The sequence below is a fragment of the Ictalurus furcatus genome, chromosome 6, assembly GCF_023375685.1.
Source record: "Ictalurus furcatus strain D&B chromosome 6, Billie_1.0, whole genome shotgun sequence".
Taxonomy (NCBI): Eukaryota; Metazoa; Chordata; class Actinopteri; order Siluriformes; family Ictaluridae; genus Ictalurus; species Ictalurus furcatus.
This window is the reverse complement of record NC_071260.1, coordinates 9,933,404-9,953,470: the sequence shown is the minus strand read 5'-3', so window position 1 is coordinate 9,953,470 and position 20,067 is coordinate 9,933,404. Positions and strand designations below refer to the sequence as shown.

The window sequence follows — 20,067 nt, the reverse complement described above, 5'->3', positions numbered from 1 at the left end:
AGACTCTCAAGCTTGTAAAAGCATATCTCGGACCTAATGAACCATTGTTGTGGCACATGGAAATGCTCATTTGCCAGTGCTTATCAGCTCATCTCAAACACAGCGAGATATGTTAATGAGTGCTGCCGGGAAGAGTAAAACACCGCAAGGCAGCAGATCGAGCTCAGTGGCTACAGTAAATCCTTATCATGCCACGTGTTCAGAATCTTTAAATGTGGCAGCACCATTTCTCCTGGCATGGGTCCACTAACACCATGAGGAATATAGAATATTAATTAAATTGTAATCAGTGGGCGAATCTTCACGCTGATTAACTGCTCTGTGTTACATAATCTTTCTTATTGCATCTCAAATGAAAAGTAGCAGTGGAAGATTAAAATCACATAAGTGGTGATACAGTGTGAACCTGCTCAAAGGCGCAATTAGCTAAATGAAGTATAATGTGTTTTGCTGTTACATCAACCACTCGATAGAAAATGGGCCTATTGTCTGTTTCAGCAAATCCAAATGTAATGCCATAATAGCTGATACTTATTGGGATTATATTTGTATTGTCAGTGTACAAAATGGAGCAAATTAACAGGTTTCAAAAGAAACACTAACCTATGAGGTGTCTCAGAAAAAAAATACACTATTAATATTCACCAAAAAATACAATGTTATTTTTCTTTTTTTTTTCTTTGGCAGAGTAATGCAACATTTCTCATGGTAAACCTTCTGTTATCCCTACCAAACACACAACAATTTGCCTGTATTGTGTAGGTCCTACATTTATTCCTGTCATTACTTTTGCTGTACTGTAGCTGGCAGGAAAGCAATCACCACATATAAGGAAGCAATTTTAAGCCACTTCATCTCTTACTTGAGCTCGAATAAGCACAGTCGAGGCAGACAACACAAAAGCAGGGGAAAGGGAAACCTGCCAAAATGTCAGTGGGAGGTTTGAGAGGAAGCAGTGATACATTAAACAGCGCTGCAGGTTCAATTACTGTCCACACAGTGGAACTCAATGCAACACATCACTGTTCTCACAGAAGGCGTGAAAGCTGGACAATTGTGCTTTTAAAGAATAAAATACAGACTGGGATAGATGGTTAAACGTTGAAAATAATATTATTTTTGATTTGATTGTTTTTAATCAAACCATACTAAAATTCAACATAGCAATAAATAGTATTAAACACCAGAAGTGTCAACCTTTAAGGAAAAGTAGATACTGAAAAGTAGATCCAACTCTGTGTGGATTTTTACATGTTCTCCCATGTCCATGTGGGTTTCCTCCAGGCAGTTTCCACCAGTTTCCTCCCACTGGTAAACAATCAAGCTAATAAGTGAACTGGCTATGTTAAATTGCCCCTGTGTGTGTGTGTGTGTGTGTGTGTGTGTGTGTGTGTGTGTGTGTGTGTGTGTGTGTGTGTGTGTGTGTGTGTGTGTGTGTGTGTGTGTGTGTGTGTGTGTGTGTGTGTGTGTGTGTGTGTGTGTGTGTGTGTGTATATGGTGCAATGGGATCGGAGTCCCATCCTGGGTGTATTCCTGCCTCACTCCCAGTTTTCCCAGGACAGGCACTGGATCAATGAGTAAAAAAAAAAAAATGACTATAGTAATTACACTTGCAATTTAAAAAAAAAGAAAAAAAGAGTGTTTATAAACAAAAACTGTTCACATTCAGGTCTAAAATATAGCACAGAAAACTGTACACAATTTAGGACTGTTTCATGAAATAGCTGATTTCAGAGGGTTCAATTGAAAAAAAAAGAGCAAGTTTCAGAAAAGCTACAGCATCAATTACAATCAGGCACAATTTTGACATTTTTATTTGCTATTTAGATACAGTATACCAGAGCAAAAACAATTTTAATTTACAGTAATGCTCGTGAGTGATTTGGAGGAGCTTTGCAACTTGTACTAAAAACTGCCTGAAATTAATTGTCCATAAGTGTGGACACTGTGTGTGAAAGGCTTAATGACTACATGCTCAGACCCACACCAGAGAAACTGAGCAATTCTACAGTAAATTAATACCCAATACACTTCATACTCGTACAGAAAGAGTTTGAAACTTTTGCTAAGAGGGTAGCGAGAAGTTAACGTAAGCAATGTGGCAACCGATAGGTCATGTTTGGATAAAGTAGATATTTATGTGCAGCGTGGACTTAGTTAAACAGTTGTATTTTATTGTACAATGCAAAGTGCAAAGGGTTGCGATGGATCTGGAGTCTTTCCCGGGAGCAATGGGCGTGAGGCAGGAATACACTCTGGATGGGACGCCAGTTAATCATAGAGCGTCATACCCACACATTCAAGGTTGGAGGCAATTTACAGTCACCAATCTACTTACCAGCATCTTTAATGTGAGGTGCGATGAATTCAGGGAATTTAGAGGAAACCCCTGCAGACACACAGAGAACTCAGGGCACGCACTGCACCAACATGGCACCCAACTGACTAAATGGAATTTTTAAGCCCTTGTCACCATCTCAGTCTACCTTGGGTAAAGCTAATTGTCTTGATCATATTCAGAGAATGATGGATATGATCATTTTTCACTTTAATCTAATAGTGTTTGGTTGTCATCTTAAATTGGGCGACTAAACTGGTGCCTGTTTTTCATTTAGCAGCAAATTGAGCTGTTTGACAAATGCTACATTAGTCCATAGATTCACTAGGTCCTGTATTTATTCCTAGTTGCTCCTTTGGAGCTCATTTTAAGCATCTTGGTTAGACAGAAGGTTGGATAACAGAGAGGACAGACTTTATACACACAGGAGATTAAGCTTTATTTATTGCTTCATGTTCATTTACAAAATTCCTCAGTTCTGAGAAGGCTAAACCACAATCCATCAAGTTCTGCTTTGGTCAAGGGTCACATTTAAGTTTAGTTTCACTAAAGCAAAGTAAGATACATCCATAATTTATTTCACTGAAATAAAAACAGGGCGTATAGGTGCTAGTCTTGCCTTGACATTTTGTATACAGACTATTGGAATTCTAACGACTTACTAAAAGGTCCTTTTTCCTACTGAGGTTTGCTCGACGTATCTGAATCCACCATTTCCATGCTGCATAAATTTAAAAGGGAAATCAAGTTCTGGCACGGCAACGAACACTTCATTAATTCAGGTCTCTCTGGTTCCAAGCTCAGTGCTGCGGCACTCCTCGGAATTACGGTATATAGTATAACCTTGTTGGAGGAGTCTATGAATTTGTATAAAGTGCAAAAAAAAATGTTTCCAAGTCTATATTTTCAATCCTGATTGGAAACAAATCCAAGTAAAATACCAATGCATAAAAGAGTTTCTGTTCTTCGGTTCTTCACATGACAGAACAGGTTTTAGCCTTGCTCTTGTGCAGACACGACATTGAATCATGCTCGGGTCTACCAGGCAAGTGCGAGGATCTCTTGGTGGCTCGGGAAGACTTGTGACGCTTTACGTTTTTGTTGCTCTTGTTGACGCAGGCCAAAGCGGCCACATGGAAAATGTCTCTCACGCTGTTCTCTGACTGCAGTGCAGAACACTCAATGTAAGGAGCTGAGATCTGCTTGGCCATGTTTGAACCCTGAGAGAGAGAGCGAGAGAGAGAGAGACTAATTTACGGACCAACATCTATATTATTGCCACGCTATTATTTCTGAAGGTTGTTTTTTTTCTTTACCTGATCGTAGGTCAATGGCAACTCGTTAGAGAGCTGCACAAAGGTCGCCAGGTCTGTACGCAGGTCTGACTTGCAACCAACCAGGAGCATTTTCGTGTTGGGACAGAATTCCTCAATCTCACCCTTCCACTGCAAAGAAATTCAAAACAATTAGTAGAAAATGGAAATGGTCATGCTTCAGCAGGACTTGTTAATATATATTTTAATTGCTTATGTACAAATATTTTTGGGAATCCAATAAAAGGTACACATTATGTCCCTTTCTCAGATCCAGGAACACTTTGCTGCTATTATAGAAAGACCATAGATCATATCATTGTTGCCTGTTGTAATTGCAATATTATTTTTAAAACACATATGGCCTGTCTGTACCGTTCCTGAAGTTGGCTTTCGAATGTTTTCTGCACAGCATTATCCAGCAGGAAACTGAATTGGACATTATGGGGTCATGGCTCTCTTTGCTGGCTCTTTCACTTTCACATCACTTTCACAGAGTGTGTTGATTTAGGGACTTTAACTGGGAAATTCCTTTTGTCTCAAACATGATAAACAGTGAGCTTTGTGTTTTTAAAGCTGAACAGTAATAACTCAGAGACACTAAAAAACATGGTGTAATTTTTTAAAGGTAAAAATCTATCATACTTTCAGGTGCTCATAAGATCAAGCGATCACCTGATATTATCATGTGTGCAACAGATACTTTTAATGATATTCCTACAAAAGCCATCAATCCATCCACTGATACATTAATACCAAATGGCTTTGGTTTACTGTATGAATCAAAATGCCAAATGTCATTTGGTACTCATTTGGTGCAAAGTAGCTAAAGTGCCCTGGCTTTTTAAACTCAACAAAAATATAACATTTCTTCAAATGTTAATAATTTTCTTGACATTTGGCATGCATTCAGCTCTAATCATGGAGCTGACTATGAACTTTACAATTGGTGTTAATTAAACACGACAAAATAAACCTATCTCTGAGGGTTGCGCAAAGACAAAACTACCTTGGCAAGCTTATAAACTCGCATATTTCCTGCAGTTTAATATTGGTCATTGTGTACGAGTGCTCCAGTACTTCCGGTGGCGCTATTAAAATTTTATGACAATATCCACAACTACAGAAAGATTGCTGCTCCTCAAATTCATCCATCTTGGAATAAACTGGCATGGGTACGTTTTGTCTGAAATGACCAATCCCGGGTTAGGCGTTCATCTCTTGAGTTCCGTGGAGTTCATCCATGATCCAACTACCATGTGCACGACACAATGGTAGTCTCGTTTGTTTCCTTCTAAATTGCATCATATTAATCATGTAAGCCAGCTGAACATTGGCTCTGAACATGTATCCATGACGACTGGCAGGAATATTGTAAATGTGAGATACTTCTAGAAATGACATAACTGCAAGATAGATTTATTAGGCATTATGTTTGAAAAACCAGAAACTATTTCAGATACCATGTCCATTCAGTGGCACCATAATTCTCATGTTGGCAAAATGTTCCAAATTCTGAGATGCTTTTCTGTTCATCACGGTTATACATAGTAGTTATTCGTGTTACCGTAGTCTTCCTGTCAGCTTGAACCAGACTGGCCATTTTCCCTTGAGCTCTCACGTCAACAAGACATTTAGACCCTCAGAATTGCTGCCCTTTTGTTTTTCCGCATCATTCTATGCAAACTATGTAGACTGTCGTGTGTGAAAATCCCTGGAGAAAAGCCGTTTCTGAAATACGAAATACTGCCCATCTGGCATCAACGACCCTGTCAAGGTCACTGTGAGCACATTTTTTCCCCCATCCTGAAGTTTGACCTGAACTTTGTGCTGCTGCCACATTAAGACTCCTTTCTTTCTGTAAACTTTATGTATAGATCATTGGTTCTGTCTGATATAGATACAAAAACAAAACAGAACTTGTTTGCTTGCTGCCTAAAAGATCGTCGAAAGAAGGTGTTGGTTTTACTAGGATTGTTTTGTCATATTTTAAGATACAAAGAAGTAACATTAAATCCAAGCCCTATCCAAAACCTCTGACTGTAAATACAAGACTAAACTATATAAGTGTAGTCTGCAATCCAGGCTCCTTCTTACAAGGGTACTGGGTCCCTATCTCTTTAAGTTGTCGTTTTGAGGTGGTGAACTGATATGAACGTGCCCTCTTTTAAAATATATTTAAAGGAGGATTGAAACGAAGGAAGCAGTGCCTACTTTGTAGAGGAATAAACTTCTGTTTCTTGTCCTACTCTTGACTCCACAGGCATTGTGTTCTGTCTCAGTGACATCACAGGTCAAAGGTCACACGGCTCTCGACCACACAAAATCTCTCAGTACAAATGTAAACATGTCCTCTGGTTCTATTTCCTTACGTGTGAACAAGATTTCAAAGTGTAGCTGGACCTCCCACACATTGCATTCCCTTTCAACTTGGTACAACAACCACCCCCCCTCACCACCAGCACCCCAGTGTCTGGGCTGTTTTTCACAAACCCACTTGACCCAATAACACAAAACCCAGCCTTGTGAGAAAGTTAATAGAAGCTACTGTCCTGCTCTGACTAAGCAGAGGCATGAAGAGTTCACTGCGTACAATCAAATCCACAAATGAATTGAATTATGGCTGTTATGCCACACTGTACCCACCTTCCTGAGCACACTGTCCAGGGTTTCTGGTCGGCTGATGTCGAAACAGATGAGCACAGCATCTGCGTCAGGGTATGAGAGTGGACGCACGTTGTCATAGTATGGTGATCCTACAAAATAAGAAGGAGATTCCCTTGAAAATCCTCAATCATTAAGTTCTTTTAGGGTTCAAAGTTCTTTTAGTCTACTTTCAATATTTTTACCATATTTTATCCAGAATGTTTTCAAAAATATTATTTGGTGATAAATTGTCGTGTACATATACAGTATCTGTTATTGTTATTATTTTTCAAATTAATTTGACAATTGTAGTGTTTAAACAATATAAAGATTAGGCGTGGGTTGATGGGACATCTACTTGTTTTTGTTTTTACTTTTAACAAGTGCTCTTCAGTTCAATGTTCAGCTTTTCAGTACTTTGACAAAACCAAAGAGTTAATTTCAGTTCCAAAATACAGTAAAACTACCAAAGGACCTTCAGTGTGCCTCATAATAAAGGAAAACCACCCACGTACAAGAAGAAAATTTCTTGCGGAAAGTCTGGGCAGGAAAGTCTTCTGTGGGCTTGAGGAATGGTGAATAAGGTGGGAGGAAAAGTTACTCCATCACTGAATGAACTGCAAATCAGCATGAGACCATGAAATGTTGCCATGCAATTATAAATGATCTGCATTGTTTGCCTGTTTCCATACAGCACACACAGTGAGTAATGGCGGCACTCCTCCGTCCCAGAACATTCACTGTTGCCTTTTATTCTTTGTGTCTACAGCTATGATTTTTAGGCTTTTGGTTGTACAGTAGTTCATGTAGCATTTGTTGCTTAAGACACTGCAACCCCATCGGATCTCCTGACTCGGGTGAATTCAGCCTTGAAGTAAAGAATGGGTATATATATATGCATTTAAAAAATAAGTACTTAAAATGAGATCTGTTTTCATTTTCCAACTTTGAATATGGCCCTTGGGCTATAACATACTTTCCATTTTTATCTCTTGCCAATATCGTTAATATTTGTTGTGGTCCACAAGTCAGCCAGATGGCAATATGAAAGATTGGAGCATGAAACAAGTATGCTCTGGATTATGTGTTACACTGCATGTAAAGAATAGCCCCTTGTTCATGGCTCTGTATTTATATTCGTTTATTTATCTTTAGTAAGCACTTTATCATTAGGATTGCAGTGGATCTGGTGTCTGTCCCTGGAACACTGGGTGCAAGGTCGTACTCCACCCTGGATGGGATGCCAGACTATCACAGGGCACCATAGAAACAAACACTGGCACAGTCATTTACACCATAGCCATTCCACCTACTGATATCCAAAGGAAACCCACACGAAATGAGAGAACATGGTGAAACTCTGCATAGACAGAAACCTGAACTCACGATCAGACCATTTTGTCAGTGAAATACTGTATGTTTTCCATTGCATAAAAAACAATAGATAAATTTTAAAATAAACCAAAAAATGTTGATGAATGTGGTTATAGGTGGTTATATGTGGTTATATAATGTGTGGCTTTACCGTGACCCTGTGATTAGTTACTGAAGATGAATGAATGAATAAGGTCAAAGTAGCTACAACATTTTAAGCTTATATATATATATATATATATATATATATATATATATATATATATATATATATAAAGCAACATTTTGGTGTAAAATAACACATTTATAACTATTTTCTGAGGGAAAAAAAACATCCTAGAACCTTATGTCTATGGTGTCCATATGGAAAATATTACACGATACATTAACTCTGAAAGTCGAGGAACTCCTGTTCCACCATAATAGCTAAACTTGATTATCAACAAACGTTCATGTCAGTGTACAAATATGTGGAAACTAAACCTTTAAGGAGTGTCTCTGAATAGTGACGAGTAACACTTTAACAAGATTTTTCAGAAGCTCAGTTAGACATCATGCCAATATTTTATAGGAAGTCAAAACAATGACATAAAATTCACATTGTTTTAGACCAAAACCACTACCCCGACCTGTTGAAACATGACCTGTTGAAACATTTGATTTCCATCTACCTGAAAATAACCCAAATAGATCCACAGACAGACGTCAACAATAGAACGTCTGTTTAACTATACCAAATTATGACTTCACTTCCCAGACATAAACAAAGTGGGAATATTGAAAGGAGCCAGTCTGTAACTGAAACAAATAGTTTTGTATCTAGTGTAATGGGTGGGGAAAGTCTTTAAGATGTCAGAAACATTCCACAAACGTCATGCAAGTTATAACAGCTCATATATTTAAATGGTTTTCCAGTAATCCAGACTATTATCCTATGATGGGGATCTCACCATCCAAAAGGCATGGTTTTATTATTACCATGATTAGCGTAATTCATAAGAATTTGCATGCTGGCCATTTGTCAGGAGATTTTGAATCTTGTTGACGCCTTAGCAATTCAAGACCAGAATTTCCAAGAGAGTAAAACTGGCCGTGGTTTCTGGGTGGGTAGGATGGCATCATTCTCACTTGTCAATCAGAGTGACACTAACCAATCATGGGTGTTGGTTGGTAGCTGCGGTGTGATAGAGAGAGCTAGCTATTTGGTAGAAACTGGGAGAAAGTCCAAAGTTGGGAGGAAAAAAAGAATTCCACACTTCCAACTTGCGTAAAATGTTATGAACGCTTACAAATCGGATCAGTGTGCCACAATGCATACTTCTATCAGTTAATGTTTTGGAAGATCTTTGGGGCAAAGTAGAGAGAAACTGAGATGCCTGGCAGAACCATTGTTCTTGTATTGTATTTATACAGCATATAACACATCAACAACTTCTGCCCAGCACCTGGGATGTTCAATATCCAGTTTCTCCACGCTGCTCCCTTACTTTCACTGTGGGATTCCCTCTGCAAGTCACCATCCCATTAGAAATGGAGAGAGCATATGCACACCCGCTTCACTCGCAGTAAACTGGGTTATCTATCTATTCTGGGAGATGACTCTGCTCTAGAAAGCTAGTTAGGGCTCAAAATGAGTGCAAACCTTTGAGTTCAGTTCATCAGCACTTTGTATTGATTTATGAGTCAATTTTTTTGCAGCCTAATACAAGAAAAAGTTAATAGATTTTTTTTGTTGTACTGAAGCAAAGGTTGTTGCTCTAATAACAAGTCTTGAACAAGTCGATGAACAGCTGTTTTAAATCAACTAATTTTCTGGCTTCATATGCTGGTAGACGCCCCTGGAATTTCCTGGCCAATCTAACGCAACCTAAAAGGTCCAAATGTCGTATTGCAGCATACACTTCCAAACAAGTTTTGTCCAAATCACCACTAGAGTTTTATTACCCTAGAGTAATGTACATTCTTCATAAAGGCTGGGTCACCTCACATGGATGAAAGAAGGCAGAGACTTAGTACGCTGGTTGATCTCACTTCCTGAGTACTGCATATTGGAGTCCCCATTGGGGACTTCAGAGAAACAGCAATCAGCTGGAGGTCACACATGGTCCGACCTCTGAGCATTAATTCCAGGGTGGATGAGACTGGTACACAGCTGTTGGGGCCACTTCAATAACAGCGAGGTAATCACCTCCAGGCCTTGAACTTACGATCTTGCCTGATTTCAGGAGAATGTTAAAATGGATGTGCTGTTGCTGGAGAAAGTCTGTTTACGCACGTGTAATGTACACCACAGGGAAATGGATGTTTGAACTAAGGGGTGCACAGATGCTACACAATGGCCTTGACATTGACACAATGACATTCTATTTATTTTTTTTGCATTTAAGTAATTAAGTGGACGTAATAATTGATGTATGTTGATGACATGCTGCATGCTGTCTTACTACAGGAATGTGAACTGATATACAGTTGCATTCAAAATTATTCAACCCCCATCGCAAATCAAGTTTATTGTCAAAATTTACAGACTTTCAGTTGTTTGCAATGAACAAATCACACAAAAGCAATTGAAATAGTGAAACCCAACGAATGCTCCAAGTGGTTTCCCCAAATTCAAGGGAAATTCAACTTATAATGATTTCTCCAGTTTCAAAATTATTCAACTCCTTCATGGCAAGCATCTTTAGTACTTAGTAGAGCACACTTTTACTGTTATGACCTGCTGCATATGAGATGCCTAGCTTCTGGCAGCATTCCTGAGGAATCTTAGCCCATTTCTATGAGCAATGGCCTCCAGTTCAGTAATATTATTGGGTTTGTATGCTGCAACCACCTTCTTCAAATCCCACCAGAGATTTTCTATGGGGTTCAAGTCAGGTGACTGTGATGGCCCTGTAGAATCTTCCAGGACGACTTCTGCAACCAAGCCTTGGTGGAATTTGAGGTATGCTTGGGATCATTGTCCTGCTGGAAGGTCCAACGACGCTCAAGCTTCAGCTTCCTCACAGATGGCATGACGTTTTCTCCTCGGATTTCCTGATACTTCAATGAAGCCATCTTGCCTTCCACACACTGCAGGTTTCCAGTGCCAGAGGATGGAAAGCAGCCCCAGAGCATCACCGAGCCTCCACCATGCTTGACTGTGGACAGAAGGTTCTTTCTTCATTCTTCTTCCTCCAGACAAACCGCTGATCCATCGTGCTGAAAAGTTCCAGTTTTGATTCATCGCTCCACAGAACAGAATCCCAAAACATCTGTGGCTTATTTATATGATTTTGTGCTGACTTTTCTTGTGCTTTTGGGTCAGTAGCGGTGAACGTGTTGGAGTTCTGGCATGGAAACCATCTGCATTTAGTACATGCCATTCTGTGCTCACTGAAACTTCAGTGTCTGTTGCCACCAAGTCTTGCTGCAGGTCTTTTGCAGTCACTCGAGGGTTTTTCACAACCTGCCTACTCAGAAATCTAGTTGTAGCCGTTGATAGCTTCCTTTTTCTGCCCTGTCCAGGTATTTCATTCATTTTCTACTCCTAACCAGTTCAGGTATTTCATGTATTCCAACTCAAGCATACTTGGTGCAATTAATGAAGTCCTTGATTAGTTGTGTCAGGTGTGCTTGAGACAACACCTGTTTTGCATATTTGTGCTGTTGTGAGGGATTCTATTCAGGGGGTTGAATAATTTTGAGACTGGAGAAATCATTATAAGTTTAAATTTTTTCAGCTGAATTTGGGGAAACCCCTTGAAGCATTCGGTGTGTTGAACTATTTCAATTGTTTTTGTTTGATTTGTTCATTGCAAACTGCTGAAAGTCTGTACATTTTGACAATAAACCTGATTTTCAATGGGGGTTGAATAATTTTGAAAATGATTGCAACTAGGGCTGGGCGATTCAGCTAAACAGTTTACCACGATATAATGTTTCATATTATATCGATTCTGTTCTGTATTGATGATTATTGGACAATTTGAATCTTTTTTAAACAAACACCAGTAGAAAATAAAAGGTTTTAATTTAACCACTGTATTTTTAATTTATCCACTTTATTAAGGCAAACAACAAATAATTTTAGTTTTACCAGTCAAAAAAAAAAAATAGAATTTGAACAAATATCTTCTCTTATATGAAGTTTAAATAACCAAGTGTTAAAGAAACTCTTGAACCTAATTAATAAAATGTTACAAAATGTGTGCAATGTAAAAGTGTAAATGTAGAACAATCAAGACAAACTTTGAGGGAGATCAACATCGCATTATAGCACAGAATGTGACTCATGGTGCTCTGGTTTGCTCTCAGCCTGTTAGCATAGTTAGCCTAGCCTCGTATATACAGTAACTTCCACTTTAACACTCACGTCCGGATAACACTGTGCTGAGGTCCACATCTGACGAGTCAAGCTCCTGCTCTGAGGACACTCACTGTCCTCCCCAGAGCCGACATTTTAACAGAAAACACCAAAAGCGGCAAAATGTCATATTTCTTCCTTGCCCGCTGTTCAGTCACACGCACTATACATGTGCAAAGCACTGCGCATGCGCACTACAAGTCTCTCGCAGCTTGTTTCTCCGTACTTGGCCGGGACAGGTTTTTTTTTTGCAAAACTTACACACAACGGCGTTCTGATGTTGGTCAGACGAAAGGAAACCTAAAATCTCCTCGGCAGGCTCTGAACTCATTTTCCCATGTGTTCTGATGTCACATGGCGATGGTGCAACTTGTTATTGGCTGTTTGCTTGTCACTCATAGCACACTCCTTTATCAAGGCATATGATAGGCTGTTTATGATCCAGGGACGGCGCACGCTTGAGTGAACAAACTTCATGACTTTTTACATTTTATCGAGCGTTATATCGAACGTTTCTTTCTATCGTTACCGATAAAGGTGTACCGCCGATAAATACCGATACTGTTTTATCGCCCAGCCCTAACTGCAACGGTATATGAAGAATATGAACTTTAAAAACTCAGTAGCTGAAGTGAAGGTTTATACAGAATGGCTATAAAAACTTTGATCATTATGATATAGTGATTTATCCAATCACATCACCAATTCAAAAGACCTTAACACACTACATACTTGGCACAACCTAGTGTAAGTACCTTCCCTCCTTTATATTCAGCTTTAACACCTAGTAGAGTTTTCCTCAAATAAAGTTTTACGTCTGTGCCGACGGTTCAAATTAAATTCTCGTGACTAAGGCATGTTCGGTTTTAATCAACAAATATAATTATTCAAGTCCGCAGAGACGTATTTCCTACATATGCTTAACGTATGGAAACAGGGTGGAGGTTGCTGGGAAATATGATGTTCTCATAAATTTTTGACAAACCCATCCTTGCTCTATGCTTCCAACATTCCAGAGGAATAACATCACCCTTGTCTGGGATCTCTACGCCTCTCTGAGAACTACATTGTAAAAAAAACAACGAAAAATTATGACCGGTTTACTGCAACTAAAACCATAATCCATTGTTGTTGAATCTAAACTATCTTGATAAACCCTAAGAGAAATAAAATAAACACCACACAGTCAATTGTAATGGACGTAACTAGCTAGAGCTGCAACTATCTCTTTATCATCTATTCATTCATATACAGTATAATCCACTGAAATTGATTTCACATTACAATTCCTACAAACTTTGTAGTAGTTCACATTGCTCTTTGAATATTTTTGGAAACCCTGTTTCAGCAACCAAAGCTAAGCACTGCTGTGGAAGCTAGTCATCTTACCAGATGTGTCCCAGAGGCTGAGCTCCACTCGGAGAGAGTCGATCTCAAAACTGGCTGTGTAGTTCTCAAACACGGTCGGCACGTAGCTCTGTTCGGAAAAACACAACCATGGCAGAATTTTCAGCATAAAGTTAAGATTTTATAGCAGTGTCCTTTTTGTAATGCAACTGATACAGTTATTAATTAGCTGATATTGCTATAGTGTTATGCTGGGGGTTCCCAAACTTGTCAGCTCAACCCCTTCAACCTAAATGATTTGCCTTACATGCTAAGTACACACTGACACTTTATGTATGTAAGCTAGCGTTACATGAAACGTTTGTATAAATAGCAAGATGTAATTGTGAAATATAACCTATTACAGCTATTTTTTTTCCAGGTATTTCTATGATTATAATTTTAACGTGTAACAAAGACTCATTTTAAAGTTGTCTTTAACGTGACATTGTATGAATATGACCCCATGCAGTGCCACCACAATCCATGTGTTATGGCTGGGAAAACCCTGGGTTATGCTGATTATGAACTAGATAATTATTGGCATGTTTGCATCTGACATCAAATCAAATAAATGAAAACAAGAAAAATCAGAATGCGTTAAAATAAAATGAATAGATCTTTCTGTGTAGAAGTCTTAGATCTACCAATGTCGATAGATAGATAGATAGTGATCAGATAGATAGATAGATAGATAGATGGATAGAGATCAGACAGACAGATAGAGTGATCAGATAGATAGATAGATAGATAGATAGATAGTGATCAGATAGATAGATAGATAGATAGATAGATGGAGAGATGGACAGTGATCAGACAGACAGATACATAGTGATCAGATAGATAGATAGATAGATAGATAGATAGATAGAGTGATCAGACAGATAGACAGACAGAGATAGATAGATAGATAGATAGATAGTGATCAGATAGATAGATAGATAGATAGATAGATAGATAGAGTGATCAGACAGATAGACACATAGATAGATAGATAGATAGATAGATAGATAGTGATCAGATAGATAGATAGATAGATAGAGATACAGTATCAGACAGACAGACAGACAGATAGATAGATAGATAGAGATACAGTGATCAGACAGATAGGCAGACAGATAGATACAGTAGATAGAGATACAGTGGATAGATAGACAGACAGACAGAAGTTGATCTAATGACTTCCATACAAACTTATGATAACTTTTCATTTCCAAACCAACCACACACACACACACACACACACACACACACACACACACACACACACCTCCGGGAAGCAGTCTTTGGCGAAGACGGTGAGCAGGGCCGTTTTGCCGCACGCGCTGTCCCCCACCACCACCATCTTACACTTCACATCTGCCGCGTGCTCCATCCTCGCGCTCAAGCCGCAACTTCAGCTGCTTCCAGTGTGAGCGAGGAGCGACGGGACCGGGACTCCCAGAGCCATTTCACACCATGACTGTACCGGATAACCAGCGCAACGGTTACATTCCTTCAGTCTGGGGATGGGATTCAGGTGACGTCGCAAACTAATCACGTGGTTATTCCGGTGAGCGCGCGAACAGGACACGGTGTAGCCGGGGAAGGACTGCAATAAGTTCAAAGTGGCTGTCTGTTCACTCTGAAGTGTGCACTCCAAATGTAGCAGCCCTGCCTCTGCTCCGCTCCTGGGTTTTATATGACTCTCTCTCTCTCTCTCTCTCTCTCGCTCTTTCTCTCTCACACACACACACACACACACACGGAGCCGCCCCTCACACTCCATCCTGCGCACTCTTTCATCGCTTATGTTTTCAGTAAACTAGTTTTGTAAGACTTTTTCTCCCCTGGTGTCAGGTTTCTTACAGCCCAAAGAAAAAGTCACTCAGTTGGACTCATCATAATCAAAATGATCTGTATTCTATAGGACTGATTACTGCTTACATAAAGTTTGCACACCCTTGCTTCCTTCGATATTACAAATTATAAGTAGCAAAAAATGGCCAAAAAGTCTGCTTTGGCTCTAAAGACTTTTTACTGGTCTCTGGCTAATTGTTTAGGATTTTTTTTTTTTTTTTTGCAAATTTCACTCACTCACTCTCAGTAACCGCTTGGTTCGGATTCTATCCTGGGAACAGGTAGGAATATATCCTGGATGGGACACCAGTCCATCGTAGGACACACTTACACACATTCACACACTTATTCACATCTAGAGTGAAGCCAATCCACCCACAAGTATATCTCGGAGGTGGGAAGAAAACCGCAGAGCCTTGAAGAAACCCACACGGTACATGGAGAAAATGCGAAACACAGCACAGACAGTAACCCGATCTCAGGCTCAAACCGAGGAATCCAAGAGCTGTGAACTGTCAACCATACTAGTCAAAAAGTGTGTTCAGATATTATCAGCAAAACAATCCAAAATTAACGTTATATAAGATGGCGTTGCCTTTACAGACTTTTACAATCGTTCTGCTATTTCTTAGACAAATATTTCTCCTTTATTTGTCTTCCAATTTTTGCTCATGCTGTGTGTCATCTATTTCTCACTTGATGGTTTTTGCTGTAGGTTATAGTATCATCCATCCATTTTCTTTACCGCTTATACTAAAGGGTCACGGAGGAACCTGGAGCCTATCTCAGGGAGCATGAGGCACAAGGTGGGATACACCCTGGACGGTGCCAATCCATCGCAGGGCACAATCACATTCACACACCTATTCATACACTACGGACACTTTGGACATGCCATTCAGCCTACCATGCATGTCTTTGGACTGGGGGAGGATACCGGAGTACCCAGAGGAAACCCCCGCAGCATGGGGGGAACATGCAAACTCCACAAACACAGGGCAACAGCAGGAATCAAACCCCCAACCGTGGAGGTGTGAGGCGAACGTGCTAACCACTAAGCCACTAACCTGATTGTTCAATGTAAACTACTTGAGAGTTTTCGTCATGCTTTTAATAAGACTCAGCCGATTGTGTAGGTCCTCCTTATGCCACCAAAACAGCTCTGAACCGTCGAGACATGGACTTCACAAGATCTCTGAAGGTGTGCTGCGGTATCTGTCAACAAGATGGGTCAGTGGTGGCTTGGCGGTTAAGGAGGTCAGGGGTTCAAGCTCCGGCGCTGCCAAGCTGCCACTGTTGGGCCCTTGATCATATCGTGGGCACCATATTGTGGCTGACCTTGCGCTCTAATCTCAACTTCCTGGCATGCTGGGGTATGCAAAGAAAAGAATTTCACTGTGCTGTGACCAATAAAGACTCATTATCATTATCATTATTTTAGCAGCAGCTCCTCCAAAGAAGCAAGAGCTGGATAGAACATTAAATGTTGCCATGTCAATGCACAGACTGACTGACAGCCCCCCTGTGTAGTAAGTGTAACTGTAGTAACGGTTTCAGTATTATGAATTATTACTATAATTGGAATTTTATGTATCAAACACAGAAAATGGAGTGATATGTATCAGAAGAGTGAAATGTACTAGTGCTGTTATACTAAATATCAGCATTCTGTAGGTTGCGAAGTGGGGCCTCCATGAATCGGACTTGTTTGTCCAACACGTCCCACAGATGCTCGATAGGATTGAAATCTGGGGAATTTGGAGGCCAAGTGAATGCTTTGTCATGTTCCTCAAACCATTCCTGAACCATTTTTGCAGTGTGGCCCGGCACATTATCCTGCCGAAAGAGGCCGCCGTTATTACGCAATACCGTTACCATAAAGGGGTGTACTTGGGCTGCAACAATGTTTAGGCAGGTGGTACATGTCATAGTAACATCCACATGCCAGGAACCAAGGTTTCCCAACAGAACATGTCTATACTGTATAATAAGTAAACCATTTTAAATCGTTAGATGTCTTAAGGCACATTCAAATAACTTAACAAGAGAATGTCAGTGGGGATGCAAACTTTTGAGCTTGCTAATAAAAGATAACTGCTCACAGGCTACATGGTATACTATTTAGGCTGTATGTTGTAAACAGGGATTAAATAGATGTTAAATATATGTGAGGATATACTGAATATATGTGAGGAGTCATTTTTAAAGTTTATACAGCATTTGGACAATGAGCTAAAACAACTGAAATCAAGCATATTTTAAATTTGTTCAAAAATGGCTCAAATATTATTCATGCCTGAGACACAGTGTCAGCTTGTTGTGTTGTGGTTGTGTACAGGGAGCCATACTGGGTTGAGTTATTGCACAGTGGCATGTATTTTGCAGATAAAAGTATCATTGGGCCCTGGATCATCGCTCATTTGCTATCAGGAAACACAGACTGTGTTCCTAAACTAATACTGGTGAAATAACACAAAGTAACTTGATAAAAGCTGTAATAGCAAAAAAACGAAAAACAACCAGAAAAAAATAAATAAATCACGACCAGGTTATGACTTAAGATGTAACAACGTGTTAATGCTAATGTATTGTGCAGATAATATTCCTCTAAATTCAAAATTGTCTACATGTAAGAACCAGTGTGTGAGATGTTTTTCCAACACAAAACCTTTTTGGATTCCAGTGCTTACAAAATATCAATACAGTATCTCTTCATGTGTACACAGAGTGGAGATTTTACAGTGTGGCAAAGAGAGGGAAAAAGAGTAAGGTGAAATAAGCGAGTCTTTTTTATTTATTTATTTATTTTCTGTTGGAGAATGTCCTCGATTCAGGATGGAGCCTGAACAGAACCGACTGCATGGAACACACAGACATAAGTCAGAAAACCTTGGTATGTAGGTTAAAAACACTAAAGAATAACACTAATCACTTTTCAGAGTTTCCGAGTTTTAGGCCGAACCATGATCATTTGAGGACTCCTCTGTGTGAATTATTATAACTGAATCAAGATGGAAATATCTTCACAAAACAAGCATGTTGCCAGTGAAACCCCCAACCATTGCATTCTTTCTTTGAAATGTGGTTATCCAAATATTCTTTGCCGCTTAATGTTTCTGTTGCATAATCTCAGAAATATATTCGTGTTGAATTTGTCGAGAAAGACACTTGACTCGGAAAAGGCTGAGCTTGCAGTACACGGATGTAGTGCGGTCTGTGATTCATCCTCCCTTTTCCTGTTGCTTTATCATCATTGACAAAGGGGGGGAGAGAGAGAGAGAGAGAGAGAGAGAGAGAGAGAGAGAGAGAGAGAGAGAGAGAGAAACTCCACAGTGAGCCGAATGGCTTCATCTTGACCCTGCCGTGAGGAGAATGTTAATTAGCCTCAGTGTTGTGAACAGGTATCTAAAGGTGAACGCTGGAATTCATATGGAGGCAGTGTATATGACCTCCTGGGTAACCCTTTAAGATGACAAGAAGGAACCATGCAACAGGGAAACTAAATTTCAAGGCAGAAAGAAATTGACCATTTAAGAGTCATAAAATACAGAAGAATATATTCTTTTAAAAAAATGATTCCATAGTGTATTAATTAAATACTGACGCTAAAATATGATCAGCTTGGAAAAGTATCAGGGAGAACACAGGAGAGGAAAAAAGCCTATGCTGGACCATATCCAAAACCTAGTTGGAGATCATTATCAACTCCATGACTCAGGACCTATTTTATGCTGTTTAGCTTTTCTATTGAAGGATTTACCAGAAACCTGGTTTTCCACAAAGCCAATTCTCTCCTAAAGGGTTTTCACTTTAAAGTAGGTGTGTATAGCATGTGTTGAAGATGAGATGCTATAAATACACACATTTCTCTGCATTGGCCTTCAGTGGGAAAACTTTTGAACATTGTGACACAGTGAGCTGTTCAGGACAAGATATATAGTCTATATAAAAGGTATTCCAGAGATCATGAGTTAGGATGCCACAGCTATCCATGGCCAGGAGACAAAGAGCAAAATTGGATGTGCTTTCTGGGTGCGAGGGATGGCATTACTCTCCCCCCTGAAAAGCCAAGATGCAGTAGGCTGACTTCACATGTCTCAGAGGAACCTCCCCATTTGGTAGCTGTCATATTATAGGAGAGAGCTGGCTGGGGTATGGGAATTGTCAGGTGACCAAAATGGTTGTCAGTCAAATGGCGTAACTTTTTATGAAATGACCTGGGTCTTGACCATATTTATTGACAAGATGTACCAGACTCTCTAGTGAATGCTAGAAGTGAGCCTAGATGAAATGTGAGGTTCCTGTACACTGAACTCATAAAAGGATAAAGGATTGGCTCTATATGCAATGAAAAGTATGTGGCTTTTAGCTGGCTAAACAGCAGAAAACTCTGTGCATTATATCTTGAGATAGTAATTCACATTAATGCTGACCCTCAAATAAACTCCACTCCTTTAAGTATATTGTTAAACCTCAACCTCGGTCTGCTTTCACTTTGCAAGCTAGTCAAACTCAAAACCTCATGAAGACATATTCCACATATCTCAAGTTTAATGTTTATTTTAGACCTAGAGTGCCTCAACACCCCCCGTGTTTGTCTCAGTCAGCAGCAGTCTGAAGGCACAGCCCAGAACAGGAATGCTAGGAGGCTGGACAGCTGCCAGAGATGGCGGCCTCTCTTTGTTCATGCTCCGCCACTTTATCCCACGTGCACACATTCAACCAAATGAGAACCAGCTCCCTGCTAAATTGTTTACAAAGATCCACAACTGCAGCAACCCGAGCACAAGCAAAATGTGTAGAAATTCAAACGAGCAAGTGGTATA

General features: G+C 39.7%; 1 protein-coding gene across 1 annotated transcript; it reads right to left on the bottom strand.

The window, feature by feature from the left end:
- Positions 1 to 2,764: 2,764 nt before the first annotated feature.
- On the bottom strand, positions 2,765 to 15,093 carry rnd3b (Rho family GTPase 3b). Its single transcript, XM_053626473.1, has 5 exons — positions 14,673 to 15,093; positions 13,406 to 13,493; positions 6,298 to 6,407; positions 3,655 to 3,783; positions 2,765 to 3,558 (listed from the first exon to the last, which is right to left on the bottom strand). The coding sequence occupies exons 1-5, from the start codon at positions 14,775 to 14,777 to the stop codon at positions 3,313 to 3,315; spliced, it is 678 nt and encodes a 225-aa protein (XP_053482448.1). The 5' UTR covers positions 14,778 to 15,093; the 3' UTR covers positions 2,765 to 3,312.
- Positions 15,094 to 20,067: the final 4,974 nt, after the last annotated feature.

Excerpts from the sequence above, each read along its gene's own strand:
- rnd3b (XM_053626473.1), bottom strand. The coding sequence starts at position 14,777 with ATGGAGCACGCGGCAGATGTGAAGTGTAAGATGGTGGTGGTGGGGGAC. Across the intron at positions 13,494-14,672 it reads CCAAAGACTGCTTCCCGGAG|AGCTACGTGCCGACCGTGTT; the intron begins GTGTGTGTGTGT and ends TTTTCCGAACAG. Across the intron at positions 6,408-13,405 it reads CAGCCTCTGGGACACATCTG|GATCACCATACTATGACAAC; the intron begins GTAAGATGACTA and ends CTTATTTTGTAG.